The sequence below is a fragment of the Schistocerca piceifrons genome, chromosome 2, assembly GCF_021461385.2.
Source record: "Schistocerca piceifrons isolate TAMUIC-IGC-003096 chromosome 2, iqSchPice1.1, whole genome shotgun sequence".
Classification (NCBI taxonomy): Eukaryota; Metazoa; Arthropoda; class Insecta; order Orthoptera; family Acrididae; genus Schistocerca; species Schistocerca piceifrons.
This window is the reverse complement of record NC_060139.1, coordinates 528,853,704-528,869,994: the sequence shown is the minus strand read 5'-3', so window position 1 is coordinate 528,869,994 and position 16,291 is coordinate 528,853,704. Positions and strand designations below refer to the sequence as shown.

The following is a 16,291-nucleotide window of genomic DNA, read 5'->3' as shown; positions in this document are numbered from 1 at the left end:
AAGATAAATATCGTAATATGTTTTTGTTGCTGAGTGTTTCCGATCAATAGGCCGCTGTTGCTCGTGGATATGCTACACAGTACCACAGAAGACTTCATCTTGAAGAGAATGGTTTTCGTCACCTGAAGCACAGTCTTCTGGGAAACGGGTAACCTTCATATACAAGTAATGCACAGTGGTCTTCCAAGGACGAAACCTACTCCTACAGATAACGCAGGTCCTGAAACCATTCTACTACATCACAAAAAGTTGTTCCAGATATGTGAAAAACAGGTTTTTGAAGTAATGCACAATGACCTGTTTCTGTATCATAACAAGCTAATTCAGCACCAGTGGCCAGAAGACCGAAATGGAAGAGTATAGTTATTTGAATGGATTCTGCACCATTTGAAAGATATAGGCCATTTTAAAAGTAACGTGGGATGGACTGACGAATCTAGCTTCACTTGTGAAGTTATTTTCAACTCACAACAATCATTATTGATTGGAACACAACCTGCATGTGAACATGATATTTCACAACCGTCCTGTAGCGCTCAGGGGTTGTCGGAACGACACAGAGGTACGGTTTGGTAGAGAGGGGTGACTTACGCATAAAATGCATAGAAAAACCGGAAAGTGTTTCGTTGACTTTAATGCATAGAATTTAAACAGCAGGCCTCCCACTGATCGCAGTGATGGCGCCACGTGGCGTCCATTCATGGAACCTGCTGCATCGGCGTCCAGCCACCCAGCGTTGCATAAGTAGCGCTCCTACTCTCGTGACGGCTAAGGGGTCGCCGCGATACATTAACCTGCGTGTATGTGCGTAGGTAGCCTGGGACGTGTCTAACTGCGCCCTCAAACACAAATTGTGAACCCCACGTACAGCGCCCAAGGGAAAATAACTGGCCGCCATCGTTGTAGTACGCCTTAGCAGCCAGGGCGTATTCGTGAGAGACCACAGATTGCTCTTCACCCGGGAGGTCGCTAGTTGGTGCCCCCGACCCGCCCCAGCGAATGGCAGCTTGCAGTCCGCCGGACGATGTCACCCACAGAGCGGAGGGTAGCGGCCATCTCGTTCCTCGTGCCGGTGCACCTCCAAGGTGCGGTCCCTCCCCGCCACAGATACTGCGCGTCTGTGCAGCAGAGGTTGGCAGTAGTTTCAGCGGGCCCGTTGGTCGCCGAGAGTCATGACCACAATGTCGTCGAGGTTCGCGTACAATTTAAGCAATCGTTATTCACTCGGATTCTAAACATGGACATAGTGGCGGCACAACTACCCCCCATTTGGGCCTGCGGGCTAGACCCCTGACGTATTTCCTCTGGAGGAGACAAGTGGAGTGCTCTTTGATATTTACAACTTCAGGTTCCCTCAGCCCTCTTTGGTCCCTACACACTGTTCATTAGGTGCGCTTCGATCTACAATGTATCGGTTATTCACAGCAGAGCAGTTCCCTGGGCTGCCCTGATTTCATCACACTTGTATACAGTGTTCGTCGTGCCTTGCATTCCGTCTCAACTGCAACGTCGTATACATGCGTCCTAGAGCAGCTTGCTAAATATCAACGTCACCCGCGAAAGCCATCCGATATGACATTCCGTTCCTTAACCTCTACCTTCAAGCCATTGCTGCATGAAATTTAGAAAAGTTGCTCCAAACCACGCCTGCACATGGCTTGTGTTCCTGACGCAGCAACATAAATCAACAGGCTAGAATGGTCAAAGAAGTACTTTTGATCCCTTACCTATTACTGGACATTTTGCATGTTCCTTGCGTAATTAGTTCCTTTGCAATACATTCCACAATGCATTTTAACAGTTTCTCTTTGTGTTCAGTTACACATTAGGTTTCGGATCGAAGGTACATTGCCACACTTTGGAATAGAAGCACTTCCAGGGAAATGAATCGGTCATGGATTTTCGATGTTCTGGAGTCCAGAATCCCAAGATGGCAATCCACTAGAGTCTAATTTGGTATGTGTTTGTGTGTGTGTGTGTGTGTGGTTGAGGGGAGGGGGGAGGCAAACTTAACAAAAGTTGATGCAGGCGGGTTGTGTAGGGTCCAGCAACGTATGATACAGCTAGTTGCCTTGTCTTTGCAAATGGAAGGTAGTTGAACGCCTTCCCTAAAGTGAAATTTGTTCGTGTGTCTACGTACCAGCACTGTGAATATACGCCTGGGCGATGGGTGTCTAGAATGGAATTATAACGTGTAACGTAATGTGCAATTTAGTGTCCCCTACGTGTTGCGTCTTTTTTACTTCATTGGATACCGAAGATGTTATTGTGTGCACTATTATTTTCAACTGTTTTAAATTAACTCATGGACAGAGTAAAACATATGTTTCATATATAAGAAGTTTATGTTATGTCGTAATCCCAGGGCATTTTCTCGTCTCACCGAGCTAATGGGAGAGCTCCACCTCAGCCGAGAATTAGTGCTACTTGTTCTTAGCCCCGCTGCATGCAGTAACAGCATTACCAGAGCCTCATTTTCTGAATCGCATTTCTGTTAACCAGTGAGTCGGACTAAGGTTACGTAGATACATTTTTATCTTGAACTGGGATCAGCAATCAAATGCCTATCGTGACTTGCGGCATTTTTTCTTAATCGTGTGCGCTACTCCTACCAAGCAAATTATGTGTTTTGCGGCCATTTGGGATCTACATTTAGTTTTAGTACTGAACAGAATAAATTATGATTAATGTATGGTTTCCTTAATCTAACTGATGACGAATTTCTTACCTGTCTCTATTTATCTTTCTGTTTGTTGATATAACACTATTTTGTAGCATTCGCTTTGCACCATCCTTTTTTCCTTGGATATCTGATGTTACCCAAGAAAAAAATGAAAGTAAGTATTGATAAGACGGGATGTATGCCTCCGAGTTTTTCATCGTGTTATCAATGCATGTTACCCTATTAGGCATAGTGCATATTACTCGGTCGACTTTCACGATTCCATAACGCAATTGCAACTCTCTGCCGATCGAGGGCTACGTACTGTAGCATGTGACATCCCGGTGTGTTACGTAACTGTGACAGAGCTCGAGATACTGCTTGTTATATTCCTTCAAGAGACTGAAAAGAAGAATTCGAAGAGTTCTTGCACAGATGGAGCTACCTTTCCTTCATCATGGCAACGACAGAGCATTTACAAGCGCTGCGACAGGTGTAACAAACCGACACATTGTATACGAGGTCACAGATCATCTTCCATATACCCCGACTATGCCCCATCCGCCCGTCATCTTTTTCCAAAACTCGATGAAAACTTTTAGAGGGTTTCACTTTGATGGTGATGAAGATGTGCAAGTAGAAGTAATGTTGTGGCCCCTTGAACAAAGTCAAACATTCTACAGTGAGGGTATCAAGAAACGTTTCTCTTGTTTGGATAAACATAGTGACAGGAAGAATAAGAATGTAGAGTGTTAATAAAGTTTATTTTATTTAAAAAGCTTAATAAGTTTTCACATATAAAAATTCGGAGGCATTACTTTTCGGCACGCACCTTTACTTACGCTTCAGTCGACAAGACCTAGTAATTGCGACGGTACACGGTCGCTTTTACTACTTCGATAATGCGAAAACGCATCTTGGCGTGATATTTCAAATAGCTTGCAATAAATTTGTATAGAACCGTGAGATATGACACCATTTCCTCTGGATTAGAAATGTTTCACGTTTTTCCCATGCCACGTAAGGTCCAGCCGAGGCGTCTATCGTATGTCTTTGCTGTGGCCGCCGGTGTCCTCATGGCAGTCAGTGTGTTAAGGTTGGATTTGGATATTGGGAATTTAGGAGGTCAGCGTGGATAACGGATGAAATGCATTTGATGTTATTAATGACAAGCCGTAGTTTCTCAATAATTACGTTAACCTGTAGGTACAGAAATATATTCTACCGTTTAATATAACAGTTGACGTCATGAAACTACACTTTTCTTGCGTCGGCACACAACTGTTTGGGAAACAACAGAAACATAAAAAGAATACAAATGCACTGTTTTTAATACTAATCTTTACAGTAATGATATTTACTGCCTGTCGTGAAGTAATTAGTAACTGACACAGAATAGGATGTGTAGATTCCACTGTTTATGTTTAAATAAATGTGTCAAGTTCTGACACTCTAGCAGTTTCTAGGCTCCTCTGGAAACAGCAGATGTCTTCAGTCAGCAGGTCAGCCATTTAGTCTCCACTCCCTCGCAGACCATTCAAGCTGAGGCAACGGACTGGCAATACTCCTAGTTCCTGGGACAATCTGACAGGTATGGTTTACACTGACTCTTTGGTTTCACCACGTAAACTGCAACGAAGACAAATGCGCTTTAGTAAAGATAGGAAGTACAAAAATAACATAGCAGTTTAATTTTACTAGTAAAAAGACAGTGGTAAGCCTTCACCCTTTTTACATAGCACGAATTTCACTGTCAGCATTGTGGCAAGATTATGTTATGGTCGTGTATCAGAGATAATTTGGGGTCACACAGTGTGCTATGTTACAGGGTTCCTATCCTTACTGGTATTATAGCAGACAGTTGGAAGATTGACGACGCGAATAAACCTGACTGATAGCGTATTTCGAAAGTTTAAGGATGTCACTAGAACCACGTTCCTCTAGGAGGGTAACGCTCCTGGCGTGCGAAGCATTCAGTGAGCAACACATGTATCCTGTGACGAAGCAAATGACGATAATCTGAGGGACCTCGGTTTCATTTGCTGAGAACTGATCTGGCAATCCCTGAGTGTGTGATTTGGAAATGGTCAGCATCGCTGGTCTCCAGTAACCGTAAAACTGTGTCGTACTTGAGACCATGTTAACAGTAGAACGATCCAACGTGACTGGATGAAATGCGTTTACTCTGTCCTTCGTGTACAGGTCAGGAACGGTATTCCACCGTCTGATCGTTCACCCAACCCATAACGAACATCCTTTTGTTGCAAAAAGAAATAGAAAAATCAGTCATCTTGACAGTGATGGCAGCTACTGACAACAAAATTTACACTCTTGATAGTTTAATTAACAAGAATGTTATGTAAACACTAATGCTTATCATTAAGGAAGGACTCAGTGAGAGAATACCATATGATACGGAACAGAAAGAATTCAAGAAATTATTATTTACTAAGGTTAAAGCCCAGATCATAAATTGACCAAAAATAACATTTTTCCTAGAAGAGGGTTGTAGCCCTATCGAGCTGTAAGTTTGCGGTGACTACAATGTAACTCGGCAATGAGATGTTAACGTCATTTCTCTCTTGTACTCTTGCAATAGTAGTACGCATACTAAGCGCTACTAGGTTGTTTTAAAGAACGATGTAAAGTTTAAAAGTTTTACGGTAGGAAGTATTAGTCAGAAGTCGGAGTGAAGTAAAATCATCTTTACCGTTTTGACAGATAACGGGATAGTTGATTGCTGAATCGTGATGGGACTTAGCCTTCGCGATACTTAATAGTCACGAACATCAAAGGACACAGATACTCATCGCTGACATAAATTCAATTATTAGACTTGAATAGACAACAGATAAATGCAATCACAAAGAATTTACAATTGCGCCGTGCTGTCAGAACCGTCGTCAAAATCAGAACTGCGGATGCTAAACGACCCAATCACCCTGTAGAAGCACTGAATGAATCAGGTATCTTTCCCCATCACTCAGAATGCCAAGTTTGGAGAGCGCAAGTTCACCAAAATGTTAATTGTTTTGAGACAGACCAAAAGTTTGTAGTAGTGAGACCTTTCATTTTCCCAAACTCTAGAAGAGTCACATTTTGTTAGAATTTGAAAAATTATTCTCTTGAAATTGCGCCCATGATACTCCGCACGATCTCTGTGAAGTTATGGACTTCAGCTTTGTGCGAGATGCGAGCCCGCCTTCTGTTTAATAATACTATGGTGCCTGGGGCTGGAGCATTTCGGTCGGCTCATGGTGAGTTTTAATCGTGATATTCTGCTAGGACACGATGAGCAATTTCACAGTATAAGCTGAGCTCTTCTGAAAGCTTCGATAGAAGGTGCGTTTTCCTTAACTACTGTTCTTTGTGACTGCAATGTATCAGCCTGCTTACAACAGTGGCCACCAAAAGACAAGCTAGAGAATGTCGTGTCTGTGTAGTAACAAACTTACTATACATGTAGATTTTACCGCTTGTTTTCTAGACATTTCCATCTAAAGATTCATTATTTAACATTCATGTACTCACGTGCTAACCAACACGCGTGCAGGCAGAACTTCTAACTCAGTGGAAATCTTAACTAGTACTACGCTTAATTAACGTGCTTTTATCAGGTTCTTTATTCAACCTTCACTGACTCCTGATTAAAATGTGAGGCATGCTGCTATTTATAAATTCCTGAAATTTGGGACATTTTTTGCAATGGTTATACGGTTGATTGTAGTACGATGTGTGATAGTCTATAAGTAGATTATATTTCGCTCCGACATTACATTGTAGACGTGTCACTAAAACAGTGAATGAGTCTGTGCCCTACTTTAATGCCTACATGATGTTTTAAGGGGAAAGAAAATTACTGTAAAAGGTGGACTAAATATGCACAGCAAATTGCTCTGAATGGTTTTGGTGAAGAACCATGAAAAGTTGCAATTTCGTAATTTCGGCGAGGCAAGGGTAGCCACTGTTCATTGATGATTTGATTTCACTCATATTTTCACTTTCGCTGTGGAACCCTGCGCGAATTTTTATGCTGAACAAACTGGTTTTATCTTGTCAATTTTGAACAGAAAACAGTTCTGTTCAAAGTAACTTACCTTTCGGTAGTTGGTTGTAGCAAGAATACAGCTTCAACGAATTAGCATACAAGTAGAACCTGTTGTCTGCTGCGACACAAATGGTATCATCATCTTCCGTGTAGGACGACCTCCCCAGAAATCTATTCTCAGCCGTGATATTTCCGGTGCTTAGATTCTCATTCCCGATGTTGGCGGTGGTCGACTCTTCTGGTTGTCCGTGGACCTCCGCCAGTGCTACCAGTGCTGTAAAAGTCAGTGAACCTAATTACAGATCGCCATTTCGTCTAATGGCTGCTAGTGAAACTCTCCCACTTAGCACTGCAACACTACTGAATGCTACATAGGTGTTATTTTAACAGTCCGCTCTTCCGAGAAAATAAAGAAGAACGAGTCAACAGCGACATGCACGCTATGCTCATGTCGGACAAGCTCTCGTAATTAATTTCGTGTTCCAATAAACAAATACAGTGGTTTTTCAAGTTCTTGTTGGTCTGATATTATCACACAATTAAATTGACAATATTACTTCTTTCCTTAATTACGTTTGGGAAGGTTTGCTTTTCTTGTAAGGCTCTCCCTCACTAAATGGTAGCCAGATATTTGGCTGATAAAGTTAGGTTCTTAATTGATTTTGACATCAAACAGCCCACTCTACCCTTAGTCGTAAGGAATAAAAAGTATTACAGAGCAGGAAGCCTTCCTCGTTACGATCATGTAGCTGGGGTTTCGCTGAAAAGCACACATATCTCCAAGTGGATGGCTCTGTAAAGTCTTTTGCTCCTCATCAAGATACTGAACGTACCCCATTAAATTATTGTCCCTGTTCGTCCTCTGAAATCCCGTGATGGAGATGATTAGTATTTGTTTGTTTTTCTTTTACATTCAAACTAAATTTAGAGGCAAAGACGTGACAGCCTTGAATGGAATGTCTCACATAACTTCTTGTGATCTTCCGCATATTGTACGATGGGAGACATCAGAGTCCTTTCACTATCTACGTTAAGTCCAAGATACTAGTACATACACGGTTCCGTCACAGTAATGTGACCACCGCCTTTGTTCGACATCAGCGCCAGATAACAACTCAATGAAGGTAGGGCGCAGCATTGACAGTGGAGGCTACATAAAGATCATCAGGGAGCCGCGGGGGACAGTGAAGTCGGTGTCATAATGCGGAAACGAAGCTATTTATCTAACGTCCAAAGGGGTATGATTATTGCCTTTCGGGGCAAGAGTGGATGCACGTCTCAGTTTGTAAACTGTTCAAGTGTCACCCTGCTTAAAGTGAACTGTGCCTGGTAAAACTGCCCTATCGAAAACTGACACCATGACCAGTGGGGCAGAATGGGCCATAGATGAAAGGAGTGAGAGACAGGTGCGGGGATGTGTACGCATGAAAAGGCATGCAACAGTTGAGGGAAAGACGCCCCAGATGAACCAAAAGGACTACCAACAATGTCTGCTCAACAACCATCCAGCAAAAGTTCCTATTTACCGCTGTCCACAGCAGGTGCCACATTCGTACGCTCACGTCGACTGCTGTTCACCGGCGACGAAGGGTTCAATTTTTACTCCAATACCTGAACCGGACCTGCTTTGAGCGGCCGTTTTAGGCGAAAGACGTTTTATGCTCGATCGGGTATAAGTCGGGTGGCGTGTACGGCGTGAAACATCTCAGGGCAAACAACCTGCAATCAGTGAGGGAGCGTTATGGTCTGAGGAATGTATTCGTGTCGGTTATTCTTCGTAATGGAAGGCATAATTGATCTAAACTAGTTTGCGTTTGTGCTTGGGGACCGTGTCCACCCCTCCGTACAGTTAAATGTTCTTCGGCACGATGGCATCTACCAAGAAGACTATGTATCCTCTCACTGTCGGATCTGTAGTACCCTCTTAGAGTAAACGTAAACAGAAGATCGCATGGGAAAAATCATTGAATAACCCAACGCAGGCAAATGATCTAATCCTTATGTTGCTTCCAACAACACTCTAAGGTGAAGTAAAATCGCGGAAACTATCGTCCTAAGTCAGCAAAATATAATTAGTGCAGTAACTTTTTTGTTACATAAATAAAGCTGGAGTACTCTTTTCACCATTCCTACAAGAGGTGTTGCGTGCGCATTCCAGTACGTATCACATTTTAGCGACATGCTTCTTTATTTCTCAAGTGTAAAAGGATTGCAACACCAGTCACTAACTCTCAAAATACATATAGCTATTAAATGATAGAGCCATTCGATTAAAACTGATGTGACAGGCAGGATTTGTATGAGACGGTACTTGGCAATTTTTATCACAAATGCCATATGCTCATTTCACTTCATATCTGACAAGTATCTCCAACATTTTATTTACAGAAGTGACTAATAGGGAATTCTCTTAAATGGAACAGACTTATAGTTCGCGTATCAGTTATTATGAACGAGAAGATCAGTGATCATAGGGCTGTTACTAATTCAACGGCTATTGGTATCAGTAGAACGTTACTGGATGTAGGAAAGATTTCCCCCTCGGAAGAAATATCAGGAATTGAACTGCAGTGTATTTCAGCTGTCAAGATCGAATATCCAGCTCCTTTAGTGACGAGGGTGTGAAACACAGAATGGTCAACTCCACGAGTTGCAAACGGCATCTTAGTCCTGTATGTGGGGAGTAAGGTTTCAGAGAAATCCAAAGACCGTCACAGTTCGAGTGATACGTTACTAAGTTTCTGTCAAAACATTTAGAGCTTCAGTACAGGTTTAAAGGACGTCGGAGCCTTGTTAAAAGCAAAACCTAAAAGCAGCCATGAGATTTAAATTAAACAATCACTAGTCGATGTGACCAAAAATCTTAAAATGTATTGGTACAATATATACATCTACTTCATTTATTAAGTCACTCTTTGAGCGTACTGGAACCCTCGCAACAAATCACGGAGATAAGGTAGAATTACTGATTTCGCTTTTCGGAAACTGTTTCACCACACAAGGATGTTTCGCTGAGTTGTCTTATAAGACCCATCTAGTCGACATTGACGTAACTGATCGAGCAATAGAAACTAAAACCGCTCAATAGTGGAAATGTATCCGGATCTGAGAAGATGTCTTTAAGGCCCTATTCACAACTTTCTCCCGCTCCAGCAAAAGTAAATCGTAATTCGAAAGAGAGGCAAAGCATTCCAAGCGACTCGAAAAAAGCACACATGATTGAATGCTTAACTCGTTGTCGTCGCAGAATAAATGAACCCCGGAAGACGGAAGTCTCCTCCATAAGAAACCAAACTGATTCAACAAACAGAAGTCTTGTGGTACTCATCAACTAGGAATCACAGTATGGGCAATGTCGCCGACATCGAAGCCTCGCTCCTTGAAATATTCCGAACAATATTGGATACAGCTCCGAATTGTCATTTAGTGGACAACGTACGAGAATACCGAAAGGTAAAGTATAAGTGAGGGAGCACACGTGTATGTGCGTAGTACATGGTCGCAAGAAGGTTTTTAGAGTTAATTAAAAATCATTGTGGCCCAGGTTTATTCAAGTTGATCGCTATCAAAAAGAGACTACTGTCTATATTGAATTTCATAAAAAGCATTATATCGTACCGCTAGCAACTCACTGCAAAGTAAGATCAATCCAGTAATTTTATAGTTGTGTTATACGCAAGCCACTACAATAGGAGCTTTCTTGGAACATTAGATTGGTTTAGTCGAACCATCAACGTAGTCCAATCCTCTCATCATAACTTCCAAGAAAACCATAATGGAAAAATATAGGTAAAAGAAAAAGGAACCGTTTAATTGACAACTCATTTTCAATCAAGTAGTCATTGTAATAGAAAGCTGTGGTAACTATGGTTCTTCATGTGGTGCAGCACTGCTATGATAACGCAGACAATCAGTTGAAACGAAATGTGATATAAGCGCAATACATGTTTGAGTGACAAAAGTATACTGGCTGTCTTGTAGCCAAAATAATTTTATGATTTTATGTTGTGTTCTGTAAATGACATATCTCTTCATAACATTACTACTGGCAATAGGTTGTAGCCTTGAAGGAAAGTTTATACGGCACCACTCGAATAGAATCAGATAAGGAATTAATTACTTTCTGTTACGACTAAAGATGTTTTCAGAGAGGCAGCATTATCGTGAATTGCGCGACGCAATACCGTATCTATGAAGTGTTGCGAGTCACAATTAAAATTTTTATTAAAAATATTTCATCACAGATTTTCCGTCTTTGGAGTTCATTTAACGCTTCTTCTTTTACATCTAAGCTCAGGCGTGACCTTCGTTGTCCAGCATTTGCGTGAATTAAGTGTAATTAGCTATTTACCAGAAGCAAAAAAATGGCTCTGAGCACAATGGGACTTAACATCTATGGTCATCAGTCCCCTAGAACTTAGAACTACTTAAACCTAACTAACCTAAGGACATCACACAACACCCAGCCATCACGAGGCAGAGAAAATCAATGACCCCGCCAGGAAGCGAACCCGGGAACCCGGGCGTGGGAAGCGATTATCAGAAGCAGCTTTCAATCGTTCTGGAGATGAAAAACCTTTTATTCTGATTTCTAAATTCATTCATACAACTTTGTGATACATAATTACGGCTTTCTACAGTAAGACAGCCGTTCGTTGCCTTTCTTTTTCTTTCTTTTTTTTTACATTTATAAGGTGGTTGTACACGGAAAATACTCGTGCAATAGCGATCGGGTTGTAACTGCCTAAATTCCATCGTGAAGCATCGATCTTCAAGTTAGATGCTTTGTTTCTATTTATTGTGCAACAGTTATATACACAGGAGAGTATATGTGAGTATTTTCTTATGATACAAGAATGTAATGTGGTCTAAGTACTTTACTCAGTTGCTTACTGCACTCTGCTGATGATTCGATATAGCAAACAGCTTACAGTAGACGAGATAAGCTTCACAGTAGCGAAGATTAAAAAGTTCTCATTCGGAATAAGATATGCATTTTAAAGTCTACTGGAAACTTTTTTTTTCTTTCCGCTATACAACCATCTTTCAATACATGGATATAGCATTCCACACGGATCAATACATGAGAAATAATGTAAAATGGAGTTAAGAAAAAAACGTTTATCGTGAATGAAAGATAATAAATTCTACCAATACTAACCAGCAACAAGCAACAAAGCAGCCTTCATTGTACTCGACAAAAACTACTACTGCTCTCTGCGTTATATTTTCATTTATATATGTTTAGACACCCAATGGCATCATCGAATGTTATCGTTAAGTTCCCTCCTGATTTTCCGTTCCGTGAACTGTGGATGCAGCAGCTAGCAGTAGACTGACTTTCCTTGTACTTGGAAGGATCTGTGATCGTTCGCTGTGTCATACGTATTATCAGCATTACAACTACAGCATTCAGTAAAACTGGTTGCCATACTGGGTCTTTTGATTTGCTTTTTTCTTCCTTTCTTTTTTTTTCGCGTTGTGTGTTGTTGTAGTAGAGACGAAGAAACGAAAAGACAGGTGTCCAGGGAAATTAACTGCCAAGGCTCAGCAACACTATTGAGTTGTTATTTTCACACACGTCTTAGGGGCAGTACTTGTCAAATCCGCAATTAGAAGACAAATTTCTACAGAAGCGATTTTCTAGAAATTGCTGATATTACTTATTAACATTAGTACAACTCAATTTAGGCACATGCTGGAAAGGAATATTTTTTTTCTCAATAAAGCAGCATTTGTAATTTTATCGAGATCTACACTTTTAAGTCCTGTATAATACATTAAATATATTTGAAATATCTGGTTAATTCTTACGTTACAGATTCTTATTCCTAGTTATACATATATTTATGCGGGAGATTAAATGTGGGAGCACTATATCCTATGGGCACGTAAAATTCCGCTCCTTAAAAAATCATTTTGCGTGTAAAGAAGAACCAAATGACGCCTTCTGTAGACACTGGCCGTCATACGAAAGAGTAGATGAGCATTATTTGTTAGGATTGAGTCTAGCTACACAATTCAAAACGGAAATGGCAAATATGTGGTACAGCTCTAGAGAAAGGGCGCGTAACGTCTCGTAGGAAAGACATCCTATATAAAGTACTGACGGTTTCCGAATACTGCGTTGGCTGTGCACCTTAATAAGTAATAATATAACACAAGACAATGTTGTGACTTGGAAAATGCATTTTAAAATGCAGAAAAGACTGGAGCATATAAAAAGTGGATAAGAAATAAGGAAATAATTTAAAGATCAAATATCCAGGCGGCTAGAAGCGAAATTGTGTAAATTGTTTCGAATTACAACCTTGTCCCTCACCTTTCTGTTAGAGGGAATGTCACACAAGGTACGACTTACAGAGAAAGAGTCGATGCTTCACATATCACTAACAGCTCCACATAGGTACACATACGTACTTAACATGAGAAATGTTTAATTGCTTTGGGTTTTAGTATTAATGACATATTAGTTATATATGTAGTACATTCTTCCAAGTGGAAGTTAAATATGTCACATTCTCCTTCGAAAAATGAAGTGAAATAAATAATTTTTAAATGCCTTGAACCTCGCATTTTGCAAAAACGGACGTAATGTCTGGTGGAATACCGCAATAACTTTTTAAACTTATAATCCGTCTTGATTGCAAAAATGTAATTCAAGTTGCTGGTCTCTGTTCCTCTAGAACCATCTTCTTATATGCAAATTTCGGTTACAGGAGTAACCCGTCGGCACACAGCAACCTTCATATGCTGCCTCCTGTAACCGAAATTTGCAGATCTGAAGATGGTTCTAGAGGAACAGAAACAAGCCACATTAATAAACGCTTTTGCAGTAAGTAACATAGACTTGATCCTCATGCACAGAGACGTTGTGGGCCATAGAGAGCTAAGACCATTATTAATTTCAGTTGCACTGCACTGCCCCAAAGGTGTTGCAACAAGACGAATATCCGTTCGCTCTTCCTATAACTAGCGAAGAACTATGAATAACAATTAACATCGCTTCACAGCTTATAGATCTTGCAAACAGCAAATACCGATGTCACTGTATGGTTTCACGTATCCTGCTACCATTTACATTCCTACTGCTTCTTTCGAATACTTATATGCTTACTATCTTTTAATCAGTTGTCTGAGGAAAACGTTTGGAGAGATTTTCTATATTTTTTGAGTGACTTCACGATGAAGAAGAAATTAATAATATTAAAAATCAAGTAAACCAAACAATTTGATAACATTTTGACTGTTACCTGGAAGTAATCATGGCAGAGACGACATTCTGTTAAGTTTTACTGAAGACAAATCTTCATAACTGTTGAGTGGTACTTAGGTAAATAAATTAGCGAAATCAAAGTGAACTAGAAATTAGAATATAAATGAAAAACTTGGTTTAGTTTAGAGAGTTACATACTGGGATTCAGCGTGCAGAACAGCAGAACAGAAGAGACATAGACCGTGAAGTCAGCAAGTTCCACATAAGAGGGCGCTGTCGATTCAGCCGTCAGGGCATCGCCCGACCGGCTCACGTGTTTCTCAGTTGTCGCATTTGAGCAAAGGCCCTCGCCTACATTCCAAGAGCCAATGACCGACGTTAAGAAGATTCTTCGAGAAGCTTTTCAACGTGACGGAAGAGGCAATGACTGGCTCACGTGTTTCTCAGTCGTCACATGCGATCAGAGGCCCCCGCCTACATTCCAAGAGCCAATGACCGACGTTAAGAAGATTCTTCGAGAAACTTTTCAACGTGACAGAAGAGGCAATGGCCGTGAAGTCGTTCACCTCCAGTGAACTGAAGTGAATAAATACGCGAGACGCGGTGGGCCCGACAGATGAAGACGGATGAAGACGGGGAAGAAGACGAAGACGGAGACAGGGACGGAGACGAAAGACGAAGGAAGAAAAGAAGAGCAGCAGTAGTTTTCAGTCAGTTTCGGTGCTGAAGACCGTCATGCAAGAAGAGACTGCTTCTTGCACAGACGCACCAAGTCCGCCGCTGTAATGGAATAGCAAGCAGCAGCCGCGGCGCCAGAAGACAGAAGTTAAAAGGTATTTGAAGTCTGGTTTTTACATACCCGGGTGACTCGTGAGGACGGGAAGGAGACGGCCTCACATCAGTAGTCACCTGTGAGCTGGGATGAAGAGCTGACAGCCGAAGACTGGCAAGCGGGAGTCCGTGGTTCGAGTTCGCCACACTGGCCTTCTCCCGCCGCACCGCTCCGCTGGCCGACGCAGAACACACGCGGCCGCTTAGAGAAGAGAAACACTGGGACGCCGCACCCAAGGTATCATCCGATGCACGCTTTCGCTCGCAATAATTAAACGGGCCACCTCGCGCTGCGCGTCTCCAGTCAACTGGGCGAGACGGCGACACGAGATACACACCGCTACGCGTAATCAGACGCCGCCGCCGCCGCCGCCGCCGCCGCCGCTGCCGCAGCAGAAGACTTCACGAACGACACAGCTGCCGCTCTCCGAACCAGAACATCCCGTAAGATACAGTAGTACAGACCTTCAATAAAAGTTATCTTATGTAAAAATCATTCGACCTCATACCCGAGCCAAGGAAGAACCCACCCTGCCCACATGTTGCTAAGAGAGAAAGTTAATTATTTAATATTTTCACCCTGACAGCATGCTTTAGAATGATCATCCTGACAATCTACAGCATCAAAAGAGAAAACCCAGTTACACTGAGTGACCGAAGTGTCACATTTAGTAACACAACTGTTACATTTGTGTCAGAAGCCGTTTTAGTTGTTACATAATGAACGGTACAGCCTTTCTCACTTCGAGTGGAGAGATAACAGATCTCATTCGACTTTGTGAGAATTTCGTTTGTGGCTTAAGGAGTATGTCAGAATGGTTCCTTTCAAAAGAAGACGCCACTGATATCCCACCATATCAGTACCCGAGCTTGTGTCCCATTTCTCAAGAAATAGTTATCTTTCCACATTACGTGGCACGAAAATATACTTCGATATCGATTTTTATTCCTCTGTCGCCTTCTTTCTAATGGTCAACAATCACGATTGTATGCAACGTCCATGGACAAAAATAAATGTTGATTTTTGAGCTTCTACATATTTTTCAACCATCGGCTGATTCGTGGCGGTGATATAAACATATATATTTATTTCATAACTAATAATGTAGCAACTAGTATCATAAAGCTGACTTCGGTTAGGGGTAAACCTGTTACAAAAACGAGGGAAACAAAAAACCCGAAATAATGTATGTAAATAATAATTTATGAAGATAGCCGCCTGAACTCTAATCCGCCGCCATTTCGCGCTCTTCCTCTAGCTGTATATTCTGGTGTGATCTCGAGGGCTCCGAACAGTCTTTTGCACCTCACTGTCGATTCTCATCTGAAACTACCTCGTACACTGTAATAAATAAGCGGACAGATGTGTCAACGATGATGAACTCTGAGGTCTTATCATTTACTGTTGATACAGCAAATCTCAAACACTTTTTTCCTACAGAGCACACGCACTTCTGTTCCTGCAGTCCCTGCTGAACATGAACAGGAAGTCACGAATGTAGACTTCCTTGGAGTACATCCCCATTAACAGTAT

General features: G+C 41.6%; 1 protein-coding gene across 1 annotated transcript; it reads right to left on the bottom strand.

Moving 5' to 3' along the window:
- Positions 1-3,869: 3,869 nt before the first annotated feature.
- LOC124777003 lies at positions 3,870-11,913 on the bottom strand. Its single transcript, XM_047252251.1, has 3 exons — positions 11,872-11,913; positions 6,760-6,984; positions 3,870-4,291 (listed from the first exon to the last, which is right to left on the bottom strand). The coding sequence occupies exons 1-3, from the start codon at positions 11,897-11,899 to the stop codon at positions 4,230-4,232; spliced, it is 315 nt and encodes a 104-aa protein (XP_047108207.1). The 5' UTR covers positions 11,900-11,913; the 3' UTR covers positions 3,870-4,229.
- Between the last annotated feature and the right edge of the window lie 4,378 nt (positions 11,914-16,291).